The 18,662-nt window shown below is 45.4% G+C and overlaps 1 protein-coding gene across 1 annotated transcript; it reads left to right on the top strand.

Moving 5' to 3' along the window:
• Positions 1–1,526: 1,526 nt before the first annotated feature.
• On the top strand, positions 1,527–11,352 carry LOC104268296 (methyltransferase-like protein 2; the record flags this gene model as incomplete). Its single annotated transcript, XM_009864938.1, has 8 exons — positions 1,527–1,618; positions 5,299–5,660; positions 7,038–7,087; positions 7,560–7,620; positions 8,798–8,937; positions 9,269–9,375; positions 9,575–9,640; positions 10,989–11,352. Coding segments are annotated over 8 exons (1,030 nt in total), but the record flags the coding sequence as incomplete, so codon positions are not given.
• Positions 11,353–18,662: the final 7,310 nt, after the last annotated feature.

Raw genomic sequence — 18,662 nt, 5'->3', positions numbered from 1 at the left:
GGGCGGGGAGCGGGCTTGGAGGGGCGGGAGGGCCTTACCCTGTTCGGACTGTGCTTGAGGATGGTTCGTCCCAGGGAGTCCTGAGCCTTCCCGAAGCCGCTGGGATTCCTCAGGCTCTCTAAATGTTTCAGGGCAATGTGTTGCCTTGATCTGTAGCACCTGTTTCATTGCTATGGTTAATAAAGTCAAATTAGCCGCCCTCGGGAATCTGTAACCCTTTTCCATCTGTACACTTTAGTGACTAGTGTCTGAACTCAACAAAGATCGTTTCCCCCATCTGCTGCCACACAATGCTGTGAGGTTGTGCCCGGTGTTAGCTCAGAACAGGAGGTGTCTGGTTGGAGAAGTTGCCTTTTTAAGATATTTATTGTTGAATTTGCTAGAAGCTGAAGGTATTTTGTGTATTTTTTTTTTAGTAAATATATCCACTTCTGGTCTCTGGCTGCTATACCCCATTAAGAATTGGGTGTGTTTAATTTGTAATAAAGTAATATGTGCATGTATCAGCTTGTCATTCATTTTGGGACTAGTATTTTCCAGTAGAAACTCCTAGTAATCTAGTTTTTTCAGAGGCTTGACATTAACATCTTTGTTTTGTGAGTTAATATCAAAAGACTAATTTCTCCTGAGGCCAGAATAGTGTTGCCTTGGTCCTTGTATTCTGCTTTTTATTCACTTGTTTTAATGAAAAAAGGTCAAGTGAATCACTTTAATGACTACCCAACTACGTATGCACGTTTAAGTTATTAATAGTTCTTAATGCTTTAAAGTGCCCTGCGTATTTTTCTCATAATTGTGTGTAATATTAATATAACACTTTCCAAATAACCATACTGCCTTCTTTGTTTTAACTTGAGAAAGAAAATGGAGTTTTCTAAGACAGCCAAATCAGAGGGCCCACGTTGCTGACCTGCTTGAGCGAAAGCTTGCAAGCACCTGCCTGCCTGTCACCCGTGTAGGAACAAGTGCTTTTCACCGCGTGAGAGTAGCAACTCCTCTCCAAGGAGGCTCTGCTTGTGCTTATGAATTTATAATGAGGATTTATTTCCTCTAAGCTTGGCGAAGCATCAGACAAGGAAGAGGTTTGGAGGACAGATTTGGTGTCAAATAGGGAAAACATTTAGGGGACAGATTTGGTGTCTCCTGGAATCCCTTCTAGTCACGTCTTTTGTCGTGCTGTGGAACTGGGAACCGCATGTGCTGGTTGTGGTTACGCTGTTGCTGAGCTAGAATTAGACTGTGGGAAAGCTCCACAGCTGTCAATCTGGAGGGCTGGCGAGAACTTTCTCTTTTCTCCCTGTCTCTGCCCTACTGTTCTCGGCTGAGTAGATCCCTTCTAGTCACGTCTTTTGTCGTGCTGTGGAACTGGGAACCGCGTGTGCTGGTTGTGGTTACGCTGTTGCTGAGCTAGAATTAGACTGTGGGAAAGCTCCACAGCTGTCAATCTGGAGGGCTGGCGAGAACTTTTCTCCCTATCTCTGCCCTACTGTTCTCAGCTGAGTAGTTCGTTTTATTTTTCACAACAGGGATAATGTGGAATGGTCAGAAGAGCAGGAAGCCAGTGCCAGGAGTAAAGTTCAAGAGAACAGCTCGCAGCTATTGCCACAAGACAAACAAGGTACTTTTGGAAAGTCTCGTCATGTGAAGTCTTGGCTTGTCCGTACAAGAGCAGAACAGCCAGGCCAGAGCTACATGTGCTTCCTCACCTATTCCTCTCTTCCCTCATCTCCCAAATCATTCAGAATACATTACCTAGTTGTTGATAATGAAAAAATGGAGGAGAAGGAATTTTTCCATTCTTACTTGACCTCTCTTTGACTTTTCCACCTCCTCCAGAGACTCATCCTGCTGGAACAAAAACAGTCTTGGTTGGGAGGAGCTTTTTTGTTCATTTTGTCTGTGTTTAAATACTTGTTAGTGTTCCTTGTCAACAGACTTCTTCCACTGTAGTGTTATTCCCTCTTGTCAGTCATTTGTTTGCTTGTGTGTTGTGGGGCTATCCCTAATTCAAGGTCAGTTTTCCTCTGAAGAGGATCTAATAACATAGTGTCCATATTCATCTCTCCCAAGTTAACAAATGGTGTGATAATGATTAAATCAGGAGTGAAGAAAAACTGTTTTATCTTGCTTGAAGGGCTTCTCATCAGAGGGGCAGAAAGGTGGTTCCAGGATTTTTATTTTCTCAGATTAGGCTTAAAGGATATTTATATATCCAGAAGGCAGAGCTTACCTGAATCTGAATCAGCTAAACGTGCACGGCTCTGTAGCCAAGTAGTGTGGTTGAAACTGTTCTGAGTGAGTTAATAATGCAGCTTTCCACCACACCTGTTAGACATCACCCAGTCCCTTAAAAGATGGTGGAAAGGTTTCCCGTTAAGAGCCTTGTTCGGTGACGATCTTGTTGTACCCTGCCGAGCTCTAGGATGGATCTGCTCCTTTTGTTCAAATTAAATGGAGTGTGTCATCTGCTCAGGCGATGCTGAACACTACTGAAGCTATTGAGACACTTCCGATATAGCTTCCAGTTGTGTTCACAATAGCAAATTTAATTACACCAAAGAGCAACCCTCCTAATTTCTTGGATTCCCAGCAGTATCCAGCAGTTTCTATTGTGATGCCCATTGTGTCAAGTTCATTTTAAAATCTGGTTGACATTAAAGGATGCTGTCTGTCATGCTTTGAGAACCTATATACAACGCTGAAATTGTGGAGCAATTTGCTGTTAGAGCAGTTTGTCAGCTCTTCATGATGTATTTCCCAGACTGAACAATGGAGGCCGGTCAAATTTTGATGGTTGTTATTCAGTGGGAGGCGTGTGGAGACAATGGGATGGCTGAAACGTAGAGAAGCCAGCCCAGCCAAATGTGCCTGAAGGGTCTGGTATTTTGAGAATCACTAATGTCCAAGCAAGAGAACAAAGGCAGGCTATTGGTCATTATGGCTGTATTATTCTGTGGACTTCTTGGGGCTGTCAGAATTTGTTCTGAAGAAGGAGAGAAGTTCTGTGGGGTATGGCGAAGATGTGTCTCCTGGCTGCGAACAAAGAAAGAAGTGGAAGAGTTTCTTGGTTTTCTTTTGAGGCTCCATAATTAGCCCCGATGCAATTCAGGGGGTCCCTGGTTCTCTTCCTGTCTGTTGTGAACAGTTACTTTTGTTTGCCCTTCTTCTGCAGTGTGAGAGGGTGAGTATGGGCTTGGCTTTGGGGGTGTCCTGACAAAGACGAGCAGAAAGGTCAGGAGTCCTTGTCAAGAAAGTCTTTGGAGGACTCTGGCTCGCACGCCGACGTCCCCATGAGCTAATGCCACAAAAAGGATCTCGAAGCAAGTATTATGTGAACGTTTCTGGCATAAGTTGTGCAGGAAGGCAGACTGAAAAATTAATATGGTGTGGTTTGGGGTTTGTTCTTTTTTTGCTTTAAATCTGTTTCTTGCTTGATCTTTGTCAGCTGGCCCTTGATTTTCTGCATTTATGTTGTTACTGATCCTTTATTCCCGTGCTTTGAAAACACTAGGCTGTGAGGTAAATGAGCTTTAAGTAAAACATCCACACATGTGGGTTGGGTTATAACAGCTGTTCAATAGCTTCCAACCGAATTTCACAATAATTTAACACAGGAAGAGCACAGCATTATACTGTGGCAAAAATGCGGGTGATCCAAAGTGGCTGAGCTGGAATTTTGCCCCAGCATCTCAGGTAAACATCTCATTACAATTGTGCTGTTGTGAGATTGTTCGGGACCTGGAGGAATCAGGACTTTATTTTTTTTGTTAAGGGAAACAGCATTTCCAGCCCCAGCAGCCTTGCATATCCCTACTAGTACATGGAGGGAGCGACAGTTCATGAAGGAGTGCACAGGGTATGAATCAATAACACTTCTTCCTCTGACATTAGCAGTCCTTGAGTTCTTCTGTGCAAATAGTGGACTGACTCGACCCTGCTTGCTTGAGCTACGACAAGAGCATGACATGAACTCACTGCTCTAGTCTAATATCAGACATTAAAATTTCTTTTGGATTGCAGTTTAAGGACGAGGCTTCTTAAAAGGAGAAAATCCTTGTAGTTGAGGTAAAGAGATTATTTTTATATTTAGCTCTTTGGGCTTTAGGGGTAGATCCTACTAAAAATATTCATACGACTGGCTCGCTTCTTCTCTTAACCCTGCTCGTTGTAGATGGTGGAGAGGAGTAATCCCTTCTCACGTATAGTCGTCGTCTTTAATTGTGGGAGAATCATTTAATTGTTGCTCTGCAAAGATGGCTGAGGGGCTGCAAGTTGGGATCTCTGGCCGTGGCGATTACAAGCATAGGATGCTATAATTAGCTTTTCTTTCCCAGGACAGAGAACATTGATGAGAATTCAGGAAGGCAGTTGGATTCATAACTTCCCATGTCAAAAATAGTTCCCCTAGAACTGTACTTGATCTGATATTTGCGAAGGAGTGTGGAAACGATTGTGTGGGTAACACAAATTTCGTTAGATCATGGCTTTTTTAAGAGTTCTTCCAGTTCTCTGCAATACTCATCTTGCTCCTGGAATGTATCCACTTGGTGTGAAAATGATAATGCTTGCTGCTAAAGTTAATGCTTATCATTTATAGTCTGTCCACCTTAGCTCTCCACTATGATTTTAATGACAGTGGTCACTTCTGTCCGTTCCCCTCTTTTGATTTCATAACTGCATGATGCTCTAACGTGCATAAAACTGTGAAAAACAAAGTGCTATAGACTGGACTCCAGCAACACGTGTAAAACGTGCTGTCTTGTACTCTCGGAGTATTGCGCAAATGCTAGTTGAGCTTTCTGCCAAGACTGTGTATCGGGCTAATTTTTCTGTTTCTCCATCTAAAAAAAATGGGTAACGTGTTGGACAGGAGCTCTTCAGCTCCAGGCAGCTGTCACAGAATCCCTTAGAAGTTTTAAGTGCTTGACACTTGGTGTCATGAGGCTCCAGATATATCATCCCAGTGCAATGAACAAGTTAATATTAGAGGTGGAAGTAAAACCTGGTTTTCTTCCTTTCATTCTACTTCAGAGAGGCCTTCTCTGTTGCCAGCTTCCTTTAAATCCTGCCTCTTCTCTCTTTCCCCTTTTTTAGTCTGAAGAAAGTGACTGTGAGGAGTCAGGCTGAGTGTTTGTGTGGGATGGCACGATTTAAATAAAGGTGATTTTCGATCAATAACCTTACTTAATGAAGAAGATTGCAGAATAGACATCTGCAGGCATCCCTCACTGTCTGAACTGATTAAACTCTGAGACCTTCCCATCTGACTGCTGGTGACGTTTTTGTTTGTGTCCACAGGGGAATATGAGGTGAACGCTAAGAGGTACTGGGATGACTTCTATAAAATCCATGAAAATGGCTTCTTCAAGGACAGGCATTGGCTCTTCACTGAATTTCCTGAGCTGGCACCTAATAGGAACCTGAATCAAAATGGGAATTCAGTGCACAAATTTAGTAACAAAGAAGAATCCAGCAATGAGGGGATAGGAAGCTGTGAAAATGGACATTGTTCCTTGGAAACCGGGACAGAGAATCAGTTAAACCTGATAAAGAAACCACCCAAGATCTGCGCAGAGGAGCTGGCTGCACAGAAGCACAGTGAGCAGAATAAAAGTGGTGGAGATTACCCAGGATCATCTGCGTCTTATCGTATATTAGAGGTAATAGATAAAGTGCAGAGTCACATGTCAGACAGTCCCTCATATCCGTGTTAGTGTGACTGGGGTGTAAAAATATGTATTGTTGGCAAACAGTGAATGGGATGGTTGCCTTAAGTCAGTAAAATGTGAAAACCAGGGGGCAGCTTAGAACTGAATTAAATCTGCTGGGATTCTTTTGGTTCAAGCTGTGAATTGGCAGAGCACAAGGACCGTAAGTACCAAGTTTAAAAGACAAACTATTACTATCAGATGTCGAAACAAGCATTTGAAAGTCATCTTTTGAAGAAGCTGATTATTTTGCTTGTCTGTATAAAGCTTTCCCTTGTCATTTGTGTTTTGCATGTTTGTGCTGACTCATTTGCCTTGGGAGGTGTGAAAGAAAACAATGAAACCAAGAATGTAAAGATGCTGCTTGATTTTTTTTTTTTTTTTCCTTCTGGCACATGTAATAATGGGGAATCTCAGATTGTTACAGGGTTTGTCCCAGAAAATTCTGTAGGACTTCTAAATATCAGACTCCTGACAGCTGGTTATGAGCTTCTGCTCTGCCACCTCTGGTTTGTTCGCAGTAGATATTGCCGGTTTTGTTGAATGCTTCATGTTCTGTGGAAGTTCCACCCTTCCAGGGAGAGTCAATATGAACTGTCCCCTTGGTTTTTTTATATAATCTGAGGCTTTGAGACTTCCTCAGGCTTTGATGTTCTTGGGTCATTGTGGCTTTCCTGTCTCACCCTAGTACTTTCAGTAATATCTGTCACTGCAAGCCATCAGTGGTGTTTTTGGCTTAGTCTGTTTCGATTTTACTGATTCCTTAAACATTCAGAGACAAATTCCCCAAACCCGGTGGTGTGAGCCATCTTCTCTTCAGATGGGAGCAAGCAGAAAGAATAACACGGCAGAATCCTTGCAGGCCCAGTTGTAATTTGAGGAAGAGCCATCTAGTGAAGGAAACTCTGAAACAGCAGGATGTAATTATAGTAAAGCAAACTTCTTTCTCTGTTGCTCTGATTTTCTGTGGAAGTGAACGCAACTAATCCGTGGCTTTTGCTGCTGCTTCAGTGACTCATAGTGGTTGTTATGCTTGGGATTCTGGCAATAACAGTTTTCAAAAGAGCAGCAATATAGAACTTGTTAGCGAGATTTCTGCGAGAACTGGCTTAGTGGTTTCCCACAAATGCTTATACGTAAGCCTGCTCCTCAGAGCTGAACACACTCAGGTCTTGCAGCGAGGTTTGCAAATAGTCGCTGCTGTGCTCAGTTGTCACTCGCGAGTCGCTCTTTGTTCCATGGCTGTAGAGAGACGGTTTGAAATCAGCTGCGTGGGACATGCCGTAGAGATTATTTTCACTATGCATACGTCTACTTCTTTTTGTGCAGGTTGGCTGTGGTGCTGGAAATACAGTCTTCCCAATTTTACAAACTAACAAGTAAGTCATTCGCAGTAGATTTTTACCTGTATGATAGACCAGCCTCTGAAAAACAACTGGAAAAGTGTTGCATGTGTTCTTAGTTTAGACAATCTCCGAGAAAGGCCAGATGCAAATGGTCCATTCGCCATCTGCAACTTCACGTCATTGGGGTTCGAGCTTGGAAATCTTTGGTCTTAGAACGCAACCCACAAAACATGGTGCAAGTTTATGTGTATTGCTCTGAAAGCATTTTCCTACAGCCCTCAGTATCTCTCCGTTTCTGGAAGGAAAAGTTAGCAGCCAGTTCCATATGGGAACAGCTGAGGCATAAAGGAGCAAGTGATCCACCAGATTTTGCACTAGGCCATTATTGACAGAGATAGACCAAAGCCCAGGATTTCTGGCTCTTGATTCTGTGCTTTTGAGATGCTTCTTAATTCCCGTGGAGCAGCTTTATGTCAATGATGATAGTTCCTTTTATTTATTTCAGCGACCCAGGCCTTTTTGTTTATTGCTGTGATTTTTCTACAACAGCTGTGGATCTTGTCCAGGTAAACTCAATGGTGACTTATGAACGTGGGAAGCACCCAGTGACAATTGCACATTAACACAAAAATGTCACAGCTGCCACCGGCTGTCTAGCTGTGTTCGCAGCGTTCAGTTTTTAGCTAGCCCTGATGCTGACCTTTGCACTGGTAAATCAGGAAAATGAGCCATCAAAGACTCTAGAAATGGGGGAAGTTGGAGTTCTCAAAATGTCACACTGATAGAAAACAAGTCAGCCAGATTTTCTTTCCCCTGTGGTTGACAGGAGTTTTCTAAACTCAGCGGTCTTTTAGCTGAGTAACTGCTGAACCTTGAAAACATTCAAGCTATTTTTTAACAGGAGCTGAAGCTGGTTTTGGTTTGTGTGTGCGTTCCTGTCACTGCAGTTCTGGGAATGTGGCCTGATGGCTTCTGCACACACCGCTGAGGAGGGATGCTGTTGTCTGTGGAGCAGGAGGCTGGAATTTAGTTAAAGGACAAACACTGCTAACAAATTTGAGGTCAGAGCAGAAGTGAGAATATATGAAGTATCAAATGTAATCAGTCACTTCATGAGATGAGATGAGATGGGGAGCAGAGCGGCAGAGGCAGCGTGCCGTTTCATCCTCTTAAGGTGACACAAGCACAGTTTATAGAGGCTACTGCAATCTGTAGCAGCAGCCTTAGGAAATGATACAACTTCTTTTTGAAGCCTAAGTGTGTTTTTTAGGAGTGTAACTTTAGGCAGCCAGGTTTGATTTTTGGGATATTGAGAGCAATCTGCTTGTCGCTGAAATTAATACCGATTTCAGTGATGCAGAGAGGGACCCTGATGCTCTCACTTCTGTAAAGATTTCCACTTAACAGTGTAAATCCCTCACTTCTTCCCACTATGAGTGAACGATCTGACCTGAACATTGCGATAAGCCCTCAATCCAGTTTTGGGGGTTTGGCAGTGCTGATTGTCGGAATGTAACAAGTCCCAAGCTCTTTGTAAGGCTCACGTGTGTACTTGTTTTTCACATTTGTTCCTTGTCTGACCAGGGAACCTATCTGACTCCATCTGCCTTAGTCCAGTGGGGCTGAAACAGATCTCTGGACAAACCACTTCATTATTTGAAAGTTAAAATGCTCCCATGTCCAGATAACATTGAGATTCAGGGTCTGCTGCTAATGCTCTAAATTCTCTTCCCTTGCATACAGAACAACGCAGAGTACGATTCTTCTCGCTGCTTTGCGTTTGTCCATGACCTGTGCAATGACCAAAGTCCTTTCCCAATGCCAGATGAGAGTCTTGACGTTGTTATTCTTATCTTTGTGCTCTCAGCGATTCTCCCAGAGAGGTAAGTTTTAGTAATTCCTTCTGGTTGCAGCAGATAACACGTGTAGAGCTGGAGCTCTTTGGTAGTAGAGTCCCCTCATATCAGGGAAGATTAACGTTTGTTCTACGTCTGGTCCAGTTTTCCATTAAGCCTAGGAAAATGAAATTCACAGGTACAAATAAAATCAACCCAGCTTAGTCTGAGAGCGCTCAGAAAAGTGTTAGCTTTTGGTAGCTGTTTATATGAAGTTGGCACATGTGTAAAATTTCATACCTTCTTTTTGGAAAGTAGGCTAAGGAAACAAGCATGATTTTGCAGATTATTGGATACTTCTGGTTTTTTCTTTTTTCAGGATGCAACGTATCGTTACCCGACTGAGTCGCCTTCTGAAACCAGGAGGAATGATTTTGTTACGAGATTATGGCCGTTATGATCTGGCCCAGCTTCGGTTTAAGAAAGGTATTTTCTTTTCTCCTGGGAAGTCCTGCCAGATTACTAATAGATGGTGCTTCTCTGGAGTAGTGTCTGCCCTTTTTAGGAGGCAGCTCATTAATTCCCCTTGAGCACAGCGTGTGCTGGGAGAAGCACCTTTTATCGGATGGCAGTTGTTGATTTTTAAGTGATAGCCGGTGACTGTTTAAATCCCTCTTGCCCTTAGGTCAGTGTCTGTCTGATAACTTCTATGTCAGAGGTGATGGCACCAGAGTCTACTTCTTCACACAAGGTAGGAGACTAGAAAACATCCCTCTGATTCTCCTCATATCTTCTTGTCCCTGTGCCCACAAGTTTTGCCAGTAGCTCTTTCCAGCCTGTCTTTCTAGGAACAGTGTGAAATGTTAAGCGTCTCCCAACGGCGCAGGATCCTGAGCTCGTCGCTTTGCTGATGCGACTATTGCACGCTGAATTCCTTAGTGGAAGATCCTTTTAGAGGAAGACTGGTGTGTTTACTACGCTGGGAGGGGTGGAATTGGATGAGGTCTCCCTGAATCTCATTGCCTATGCAGTGAGATGGACACCAAGGAACGTCTCTTAGCTTTACTGTTCTCCTTGGAGGAAATAAGAAGGGCGTGGTTCGGCACAGAGCTGAGGCAACCTCTCCAATTCTGATTCTACTTGGTGTTCAGTGGGGGTTGTATTCTCCCTGCTTATCACCCGTCACACCTCCAGTCCCTTCCACCACGGGCCCCTCCGCATAGTCAGTTGTAGAGTGGTGCCACAGCCACGACGCACTAGTCCCTTCGCTGCTGCACCAGTCTTGTTTGTCACAACAGAACTAATGTTTTGTGCGTGTTTGGCAAGCACTTCGTGATGGCAAGCATCTGATAAAAGAGCGCAAGCTGGGACCTGTTAGCCCTTTTCCACAGAAACTCTGTACAAATCACGTGCTCCCAGGCTGCAGCTGAACAAGCTCTCTGCTGCTCAGCAGGACTCGGGCTGGCTTTGCCCAGGGCCACTGTACTGGGGCACTATGATACTTATTTGCTTGGCTGGGGATACCTGCCAGTGTGAGTGTTGCAGCCTCGAGGGCTCTTAGTGCTTTGATTGAGCCCCAACAGGGTGTGGGTTTTTTAAGGATTTTTTTTTTTTCCCCAAACTTAACCTTAATGAATCCCATTCCCCTCCAGCCTGTACAGTGCTGATCTTACTGCCACCCTTTAAAAGCGTGAGTCTGATCCTGTTCTTTGCCCTTGCAGACTCTGAAATTCCTCTGGAGAGAGAGGGGAGGGTGAAGGGGTGGATTTGTCCCTACTCGCCAGAAGATGCTCCCCTAATCAGTTACCGCAGGCGATACCCATGCCTGAAACAGCTGCTGGTTTGGCTTTGTCAAACTCTGTAATTCTAGTTGTCCTCCAAATAATTCTTTCCTTCCTTGGTAGAAGGTAAACTCAAGGGAAACTAGAGAAACCGTGATCTTAATCCGCCCATAAGTACAGTAAAGTCCTGTCTGGTCTTCAAGTTTCCCTGCCAGAGTGAGACTGTGGGTTTCCTCTGGCTCATCTTTCAGCATAGTTTAGGCCTCGATGTGAGCAGGCATCAGTTAAATGAAAGTTTTGGCTTCTCTCTGCTTCCAGATGAATTAGATGATCTCTTCACAACGGCTGGGCTGGAGAAAATCCAGAATCTGGTTGATCGACGATTACAAGTGAACCGTGGGAAACAGATGACGATGTATCGAGTATGGATCCAGTGCAAGTACCGCAAGCCTGCAGCCTCTCAGCTGTGAGGACACAGGGCGTGATTTTTAGATCAGAGCTTCTTTGTGGCCACCTGCAGTGTCTCCTCCTGATGAGATGTGGTTTTATAGGGTTCAGTGCACACAGGACCTCGGTGCCTTTTACAGTGCCTAGCATCACTTCAAGTGAGTTTTGCTAAGGACGAATTCTCTGAGAGGAGACTAAGCAGTGTTTTAGGTGTCTTGCTACTGGTCTGAGTTTTTTTATTTGTTTATGGTTTTAACAATGTAAGAAATGATTGTGCTGTCTTACAGCAGCTGAGCGAGCCACAAGTCACTTGTGCTCTGGATTTCCATATGAAACAGAAGGAGAGCTTCGACCTTACCTCCGTGTTGTGTACTCTTGTCTTGGGAACAAAATCCATAGGAAGGGTAAATCTGCTCTTCTCTGCAACCGATCACTAGTCCTGATATGAATCCCTTAACCATCTTATCTCCTGCACCTCTCTTCTAGTCGTTCAGGTTTGTGCAAATCCACAAGTTGAATGAAATACATCGATCGAGGGCAGGAAGTGAGAGCACACTAGTTTCTCTGTGCCAGCGTCCCCATGGATGCCTCATGGTGTGGATGTAACCTGTGAAGAAAGCAGATTATGCTGCCTTGCCCTCACTGTCCACAAGGATGTTACTCCAGGGAACAAGCACACTGTAGCTCGAGTGCTAAAAATTCAGATCAGGCAAGGTTCAAGTTTTCAAAGATTTGGGGCTGATGCCGGTTTTGGGGCACCTCCGGCGAGCAGAGTGCCACAAGCAGCTCACGGGACCAGGGTTTGTGCAGAATTACCTGCTTTTTCTGCCTGAATAGGGGGAAACTGCTCTTGCTGGCTGCGGCCCCCAGGTCACAAACTGCAGTACCATGTCATGGTGGTGTGCTGAACCCAAGTAGATAAGACACCTGTCTTTGATAAGAAATCTGAAGAATGTTTACCACTCTTGCTTAATTTCTTAGAGGAAGCCAACGTTGTGGCTTTCTGAAGGTATTTCCCCACCTTTGACAGCAAGTATCTTTTATCTCAGGTTGTTTTCTTTTGTTATTTTTAGGGTGTAGTACAACAGGTATTAGAATAAATTTTGTGGTAATGCTTTTCAGGGCTGGTTTGATTAATATAAATTGGGCTTCTACAGAAACTCACATGCTTCTGCATGCCTGATTTGAGGGACTTGGGCCACCGTTAGGTAACCACCAGTTCTGTTATCACCTGTCTCACTAGTGCTTGCTTTCATCTGTTAAGAAGGGAAAGCCTTGGCTGGTGTCTCCCACCTTGCTTTAGCTCATAAAGCCACAAGGGCTGAAGAGCAGTTTGTGGTACACAAAGCATGTGTATTTTTTTAGCTAAACTCTTGTATTTGTAGCTTACGGTTGCCTAAGAACAGCTGTCAGCTATAGAGACACGTAGGTTATGAAATAAGTGATGTCTTGAAACAGGGGAGTAAGGGTAAAAGGAAGAGGAAATGTCGTTGCTATCTTTGGAGAGTCTGCGGGAGTCCTGGAGAGTCAAACCAGGAGCAGCACGATTTGTGAAGCACTGGAATAGGAATTTGTGTGACAATACTCTCTGCGGGTCACATGGCAGCTCGATCAGCTCCTAACTTCCACTTCCACGTCACTCTGTCACCCTGCAGGTATTAGTGTGTCCCCTACGGCTTCTGGGTCAGGACATAATTTCAGCCCTTCCTGTGGAAGCAAATCCATTCCCAGCACAAAGGCAGGCTGCGGTGCTGAGGCGGGCACGGAAACGTACCGTAGCTTTTTTAATAGCTATCAAACTCTTTTAACTGATGTCTAAAGGGAATCAAATAACTGGGAGGAGGATTCTTGTTCAGTTTGTTGTGCTCTGTTTTCTAAAGGCCTGAGAAACTTTCCAGCATCTGCAAATTAAACAGGAGGAGATAAGACTTCTTTATAAGTACATTTGGCTTCTGCCAGGCACAAACCTGACCCAGCCCAGAAGCTGTGCTGTCTTTCCGTGCTAAACCTACAAAGCCTGGTTCCTTGGCAAGGCTGGTACCTCAGGCAAGGTCTAGGCAAAACTCAGCTCAAGGCCTCTGGGAGCTGAGCGAGCTCATGTCTCCTCATCTTATCCAGGCTTAGCAAAAGGAGCCCTGTGAGTGTTCGACGTGATGGGAGTCATGTAACCAGCTCTGTTGCTTCCAGCGAAAGACGTCCCATGTGTCCCTGGGGCCTCGGGGAGTTCCCTGGGGTCCTTTCCCTCTCGGTCCCTGGAGGGAGACCTCCTCCTGGGATAGCTTTATCTCCCTGGAAGAAAAATTATTGACTGGAGTAAACAAGCAGCATAATTAGTGTGAATTAAAGTAATTTGAAAAATGCCTTATTAATCATCTGAAGGCTTGTAAGCAGCGCAGGAAAATATGTTTTTAATTATAAATATGATTTATTTAAAGTTGCTGGACTCCCCTTAAAATTTAAACTCCTGAATGGGAGAAAATGAAGGCTAGTAATTTAATTGTTTCTGCTTTCAAGGCTACATCCCAGTTGCCTGCCTGGTTTTGACTCGGGCTTCATGCAAAAACTTGCAGCCCTCTGAGCCTGCAGCCATTGAAGTGGCTCTTTGCCTTTCTTCATGCTCTTCATTCTGCTGGAATATTTAAGTAATCACTCAACAGGAACCATGCTGAGCAGACAAGCTTTTGTTTCCAGTCCTGTTGGTGGTTCAGAAAGCAACAAGTTAATGGCCCTGGTTTGAGCCGGGCCTCCTACAGACAGATACTGTCTGAACTTCGTTCATTAATCTCCGCCAGCTCCCGTTCTCTCTGAAGCTGCTGCTCTCCTGCCACTCGAGGCATCGCCTCCCACACGGCTCTGCTCAGGTGCCTTGGTCCTGACTTGCAGCAGCTTCTGCCATTCCCACCTTGGGCCTGTGGAGCAGGCTGGGTTGCACAACGGCTTTCTAGCACGTTCAAAGGAAATCTCCAAAGTGACTTTTACTATATTGAAAAGCCAGGTGAAATGCTTTTGGTTGGGGTTGGTTCCACTCCCCCTTCCTCCTTTTTTAACAGTGTAACATTAGCGTTAAAGCCATTCTGAACGTATCTGCTCTGGTTTTGTTTCCAGCATTCCAGTCTTGCCCTCCGTAGCTTACAGGCAATGCCAACGTAGCTTGTTGAACCTCCCAAGCAGAAGAGATGATTTCATAGCTCTTCAGAGGCACTGCCTCTGCCATTCTGGAGCCAGACATTGTTACGCTTCGGAAAGTCTGGTCCTGGCTCTTGCCAGAGGATGGTGGATTTCCTTGGAGGTTCGTAGATTGTTTTGGCTGGAAGGGAACTTTATCACCACCTATCCTGACCCTTTGCATAACCCTTTCATGTAGGGATTATGGCATCGAGCCTGTGGCTCGAGATCAGCCAGAACTAGTCCTTCAGAAAGAATTTTGATGCAGCCATGGTGCTGGGGGCTCCAGCAACTGGCAAAGAAACATTTGCCTCGCCAGGTACATTGTTCCTCGCACGGCACCCTGGTTTCACAGATTGGCTAGAAACTGGGAGGTGGGAAGGGAACGGGAGGCAAAGCCAATGAGGCTGGGGAGTATTTCTGATACTGTCTCTTCAAAGATAAACTGTAAATTCCCATGAAAATTAGAGCTTTCTCAGGATCTTCTTGACAGCACAGGAAAGAGGGAAACAGCACTCATCTGTGGTGATTTTTAGTGTTATAAAAGTTAACGTCAAATGCTTCTGACTAGAAGCATGAGACCGGACACAGCTGTCTTCTCTTCCAAATACTTCACATCCACCTTCTCAGGGAATGTCAGCACCATTGCTAATTAGTTAGTTGTAGAGCTCCAGGATAAATGAGACCTGGTGATTTTCAGCAAAACAGAGGTGTGAGCAGAAGGAACCTCCCTGTATGCATGGCAGCAGCTTCTGGCTTTGCATCGTAACTAAAGCTGGGAGAGCTTCATTTTGTCGCTGGCATGGAGTGAGCCCTGACTGGTCCCCAGTTGGATTCCGTGCAGGAATCACAGACCCAAGCAGAACTTGACTGAGCACAGATGAAAGGTGAACAGGTCTGAGTTCTGGAAGTGAGGGGGGGGATGAGGATATGGCCACAGGAATCAAGTTATTAAGGGATTTGGGGAGCATTCTGCCACCTCTGTAAAGACAGATGGGGAAAACTGAGTCATGGAGTCTCCTGATCAGTCAGCTGGATCTGATTTGTCAACCAGAGCAGTGCCACCGCTTTTGAATTGGTGCCATTTTAGGGAAAACTAGTCCAGAAGAGAAGACACGTGATCAGAATCACTTTTGCTATTGTAGCTATTCATCTACCTTGACAGGGGCGTGTGCTTGGCACACATCTTTTTGTGCAGTGTCCATAGATTCTGATTCTAACTGCTGTCATATATGTTTCCAGGGCAAGAGAGAAATTACTAGGAAAGCGAGGAGGGGGGAGAAATTTAGTGGAGGTCTCTCCTGCGAAGTGAGGTGCTCTAGAGGGAAAGGAATTGTCAGCTCTGTGCTTAATCAGCAAAGCTCTGGAGTTTGTGCTTGGCTCTTGCTGAAGGCAGTAAGTGCCTTGCTGAATGGGAGCTCATTTTGCTGAGAAAGTGGGACACAGTGCAGGAAATTACCTATGTAGGCAACAGCAAGTGCTGATCTGAACTAAGTAGGATGCAGCTACCTTTGCTATGGAGAGCCCGGGACAGACCTAACGACAGCTTGGCTGGAGCACAGGCAGGGAGAAGTGAGAGAATCCTAACCCTGTGTGCCTCTGCTTTTACCTCCTGCCCAAAGGCCGTGCAGTATGGCAGGCAGTGTCGGGCCAGTGAAGGCTTTTACTCTCGAAAAGACAGTCTTTGACCCACAGTTGGATGAGTGGGAACTGGCTGCGGTTCGAAAAGCGTTGATGGCAAAAATCACTTGCAAGTCTAACGTGTCAGCACCTGCCTGGAGCTCGCAGCCTGTTGGTCTGTGGCTGTTTCCAGGAAGAAAGAATACCTTGGTGAGGTTTGGACCTTGCTGCTCTAAATTGTGCTCCCTGGTACTGAGTAACCCCAGAGAGTCTTCAAGCACTTGAATAGCAGCTCAGTTTTGGGGTGGGGTGCGAGCATGACTGTTGTGTTCAGCTTGTTTTAATGTTTTATTGTCCAAAGGACCCCTGCAGCTCTTGGATTTTCATGTTATTTGCAGGTTGGGGAGTTCTGGGGTGTTGTGGCCAATCCTTTGGCCTATGAAACGTTTTTTCAGCCCTTGTGAAGTGGGAAGCTGTTTGCAGTGCCAGAGGTCGGGCTCACACCTCTGCGGCATGCGTCGGGAACGCTGGCAGATCTGCTCTACAGCTGTGGGTGGGAAGGTACCCTGCCACCCTTCTCAAGGGCATGTAGAGAGAAAATTGGCTGATCTTCCCTCAGACTGCTTCTTCATCCATGGAACCAAGTGTGAAGCTTGGTGCTGGGTGCCCCTCACCCAGGGAGCACTGCCTGGGCAGGTACGCGACGCTACTGCAGTCTTTGATGACGCAGCCACGCATTTATTTTTTCCACGTTCAGTGCCAAGGGTGGATGTGAAGAGGTCAATCAAGGTTGCATGGAAAACCAAATCTGGCTTTTCCTCAACTTCAAGTGACTTTTTCCCTACTGAGACGAGCCTTGTTACGAAGGTTGGGATGTATTTACAGACATTCACACAGAGGCTGAATATACTTAGAGAAATATGCGTGCAGTGACTCTGGCTTTACAATAGGATGTTGATTTAATTTTCCTCTTACACAAATCTCAGCAGTTTGTTTAATTGAGGCTTTCAAAAGCCTGTAAGGTAGGGTGTTATTGTGCCCATTTTATGCAGCAGGAAGAGAAGCAGGGGGCAAATCCTACTGAGAATAATACCCTCTTGTATTCTGGTAGTGAGCGAAGACAGGGAAGGACTTGTTGGCACATAAAGGAGAATCTCATCACTGCAGGTGCCTGCAGAAGCAAAAACAGTGGATTTTGCTAGTAACACATAATTTGGGGAAAGCAGATGCAATCGCAGAGGTGTTCCTTTCCTACCTGCGAGTTTTGGTTCCCCTCAGCCAGAGCATGGGGATTGCAGGGGGGTCCAGATGCCCACACACGGGGAGCCACCTCCTCCAGCAGGTGGGATGTGCGGAGCATCCTGGGATCAGGGCACGGCTCAGAGGTTGTGCTTGGAGTGTGGAGGTTGAGGGACCTGGATGCTTTCCTACTGGGTTTGGGTATCAAAGCCTCCCTACTGGGATATCTGAAGGTGTAGACAGAGGGAGGGGCAGGAACAACCTCCGAGATAAATTTCATTGTGTGGGAGGGCGGAGGCTCTCCGAATGGCCTCAGGAAGGAGTCAGGCGATGGCTTGTTATCTTTGAGCAGCTGAGATACCAGCTTTCTGCCTGTCTGATGAAAGTGAGGAAGGACCCTTTTAATGTTCCCGGTGAGGGAAGGGCTGTGCCAGGAGTCCTACCCTTACCAGAATGCACACAAGGATCAGATGTTTTGAATGCCCGAGTCTAGAAAAATCCTCACTTGCAACTCGTGCCTCAGTTAGGTGCCACAGAATCTGCTCTGCTCTGCTGGAGGTGATGCCCAGGGGTGAGATCGTCCCTCAGTGCTAAAACCTTAAGAAACCTGTTGAGTGATGAACTCTTGTTGTGGGTTTGTGGTGTTTTTATTCTCCATGGCTGTAAGATTTTTGGATTTGAGATCACTGATGCCAGCTTTTATGTTGTAAAAGCTCAGGCTATTTGATGCTATTCTCAGGTCCCCAGCTCCTAGCATCCTGCTATCCCTGGGGAGTCTTGTGTCTCTTCTTCATTTATGTGTTACGTTATGTAAGTACGTTTCTAGACCTCATCGCAGTACAGAAATGCTAGGGAAAAAAAGTGCAATTAGAATATTTCACAAGCCTGGGAAGCAGAGGCAAAGGAAAGTCAGCAAAAACACGTTAACAAGATCAGGAGCTTCTGGTATTTTACCTTTTGAAAATTCAAGACAGAAAGAACTTACTACATGTTATGTTAAAGTATCCGTAAAAAAAGGCAGGGGTTAGCCCTTCTTTTTGCTAAGCATGCCGGAGAGCTCTGGGAGACTGCTCCTGCTCAAGTCGAACTCAGTGACAAAGAAAATGGCTACGGCCGCTGAGTATTCTTCAAAACATGATACAAGTGCGACGTGACAAGGATATTGCTGACAACCAAGGAGACCGATGCAAGAAGATCGAGAGCTGCCACGGAGGATGTAATAGGAAGCATTAACCCTGGCTGATGGCAGACCTGGAGAGCAGGATGCTGTACGGGAGGAATCTGGCAGAGGTGATGGTTTGTCCCCGTGAATGAGGTAATATTTGGTCAGCCACGTGCGTACGGCGTTGCTCATAACCATCCCGTTGCCAGCTCTCAAACCACCTCCTCTAAAAGGACCAGAGCTCAGGGGTTCTTACATAGTTAATAAAAAAGGGGGAAAACAGAATAGCTTTTGTGTGTCGCTCAAGTGTGTGCTGGGAGGAGGAGTTTTCCTGCGTGAGAATTCTTGAAGATCCATAT

This window comes from Apaloderma vittatum, unplaced genomic scaffold (assembly GCF_000703405.1).
Source record: "Apaloderma vittatum isolate BGI_N311 unplaced genomic scaffold, ASM70340v1 scaffold12002, whole genome shotgun sequence".
Classification (NCBI taxonomy): Eukaryota; Metazoa; Chordata; class Aves; order Trogoniformes; family Trogonidae; genus Apaloderma; species Apaloderma vittatum.
Note: the sequence above shows the minus strand (reverse complement) of the source record. Positions and strands in the feature narration are given on the sequence as shown.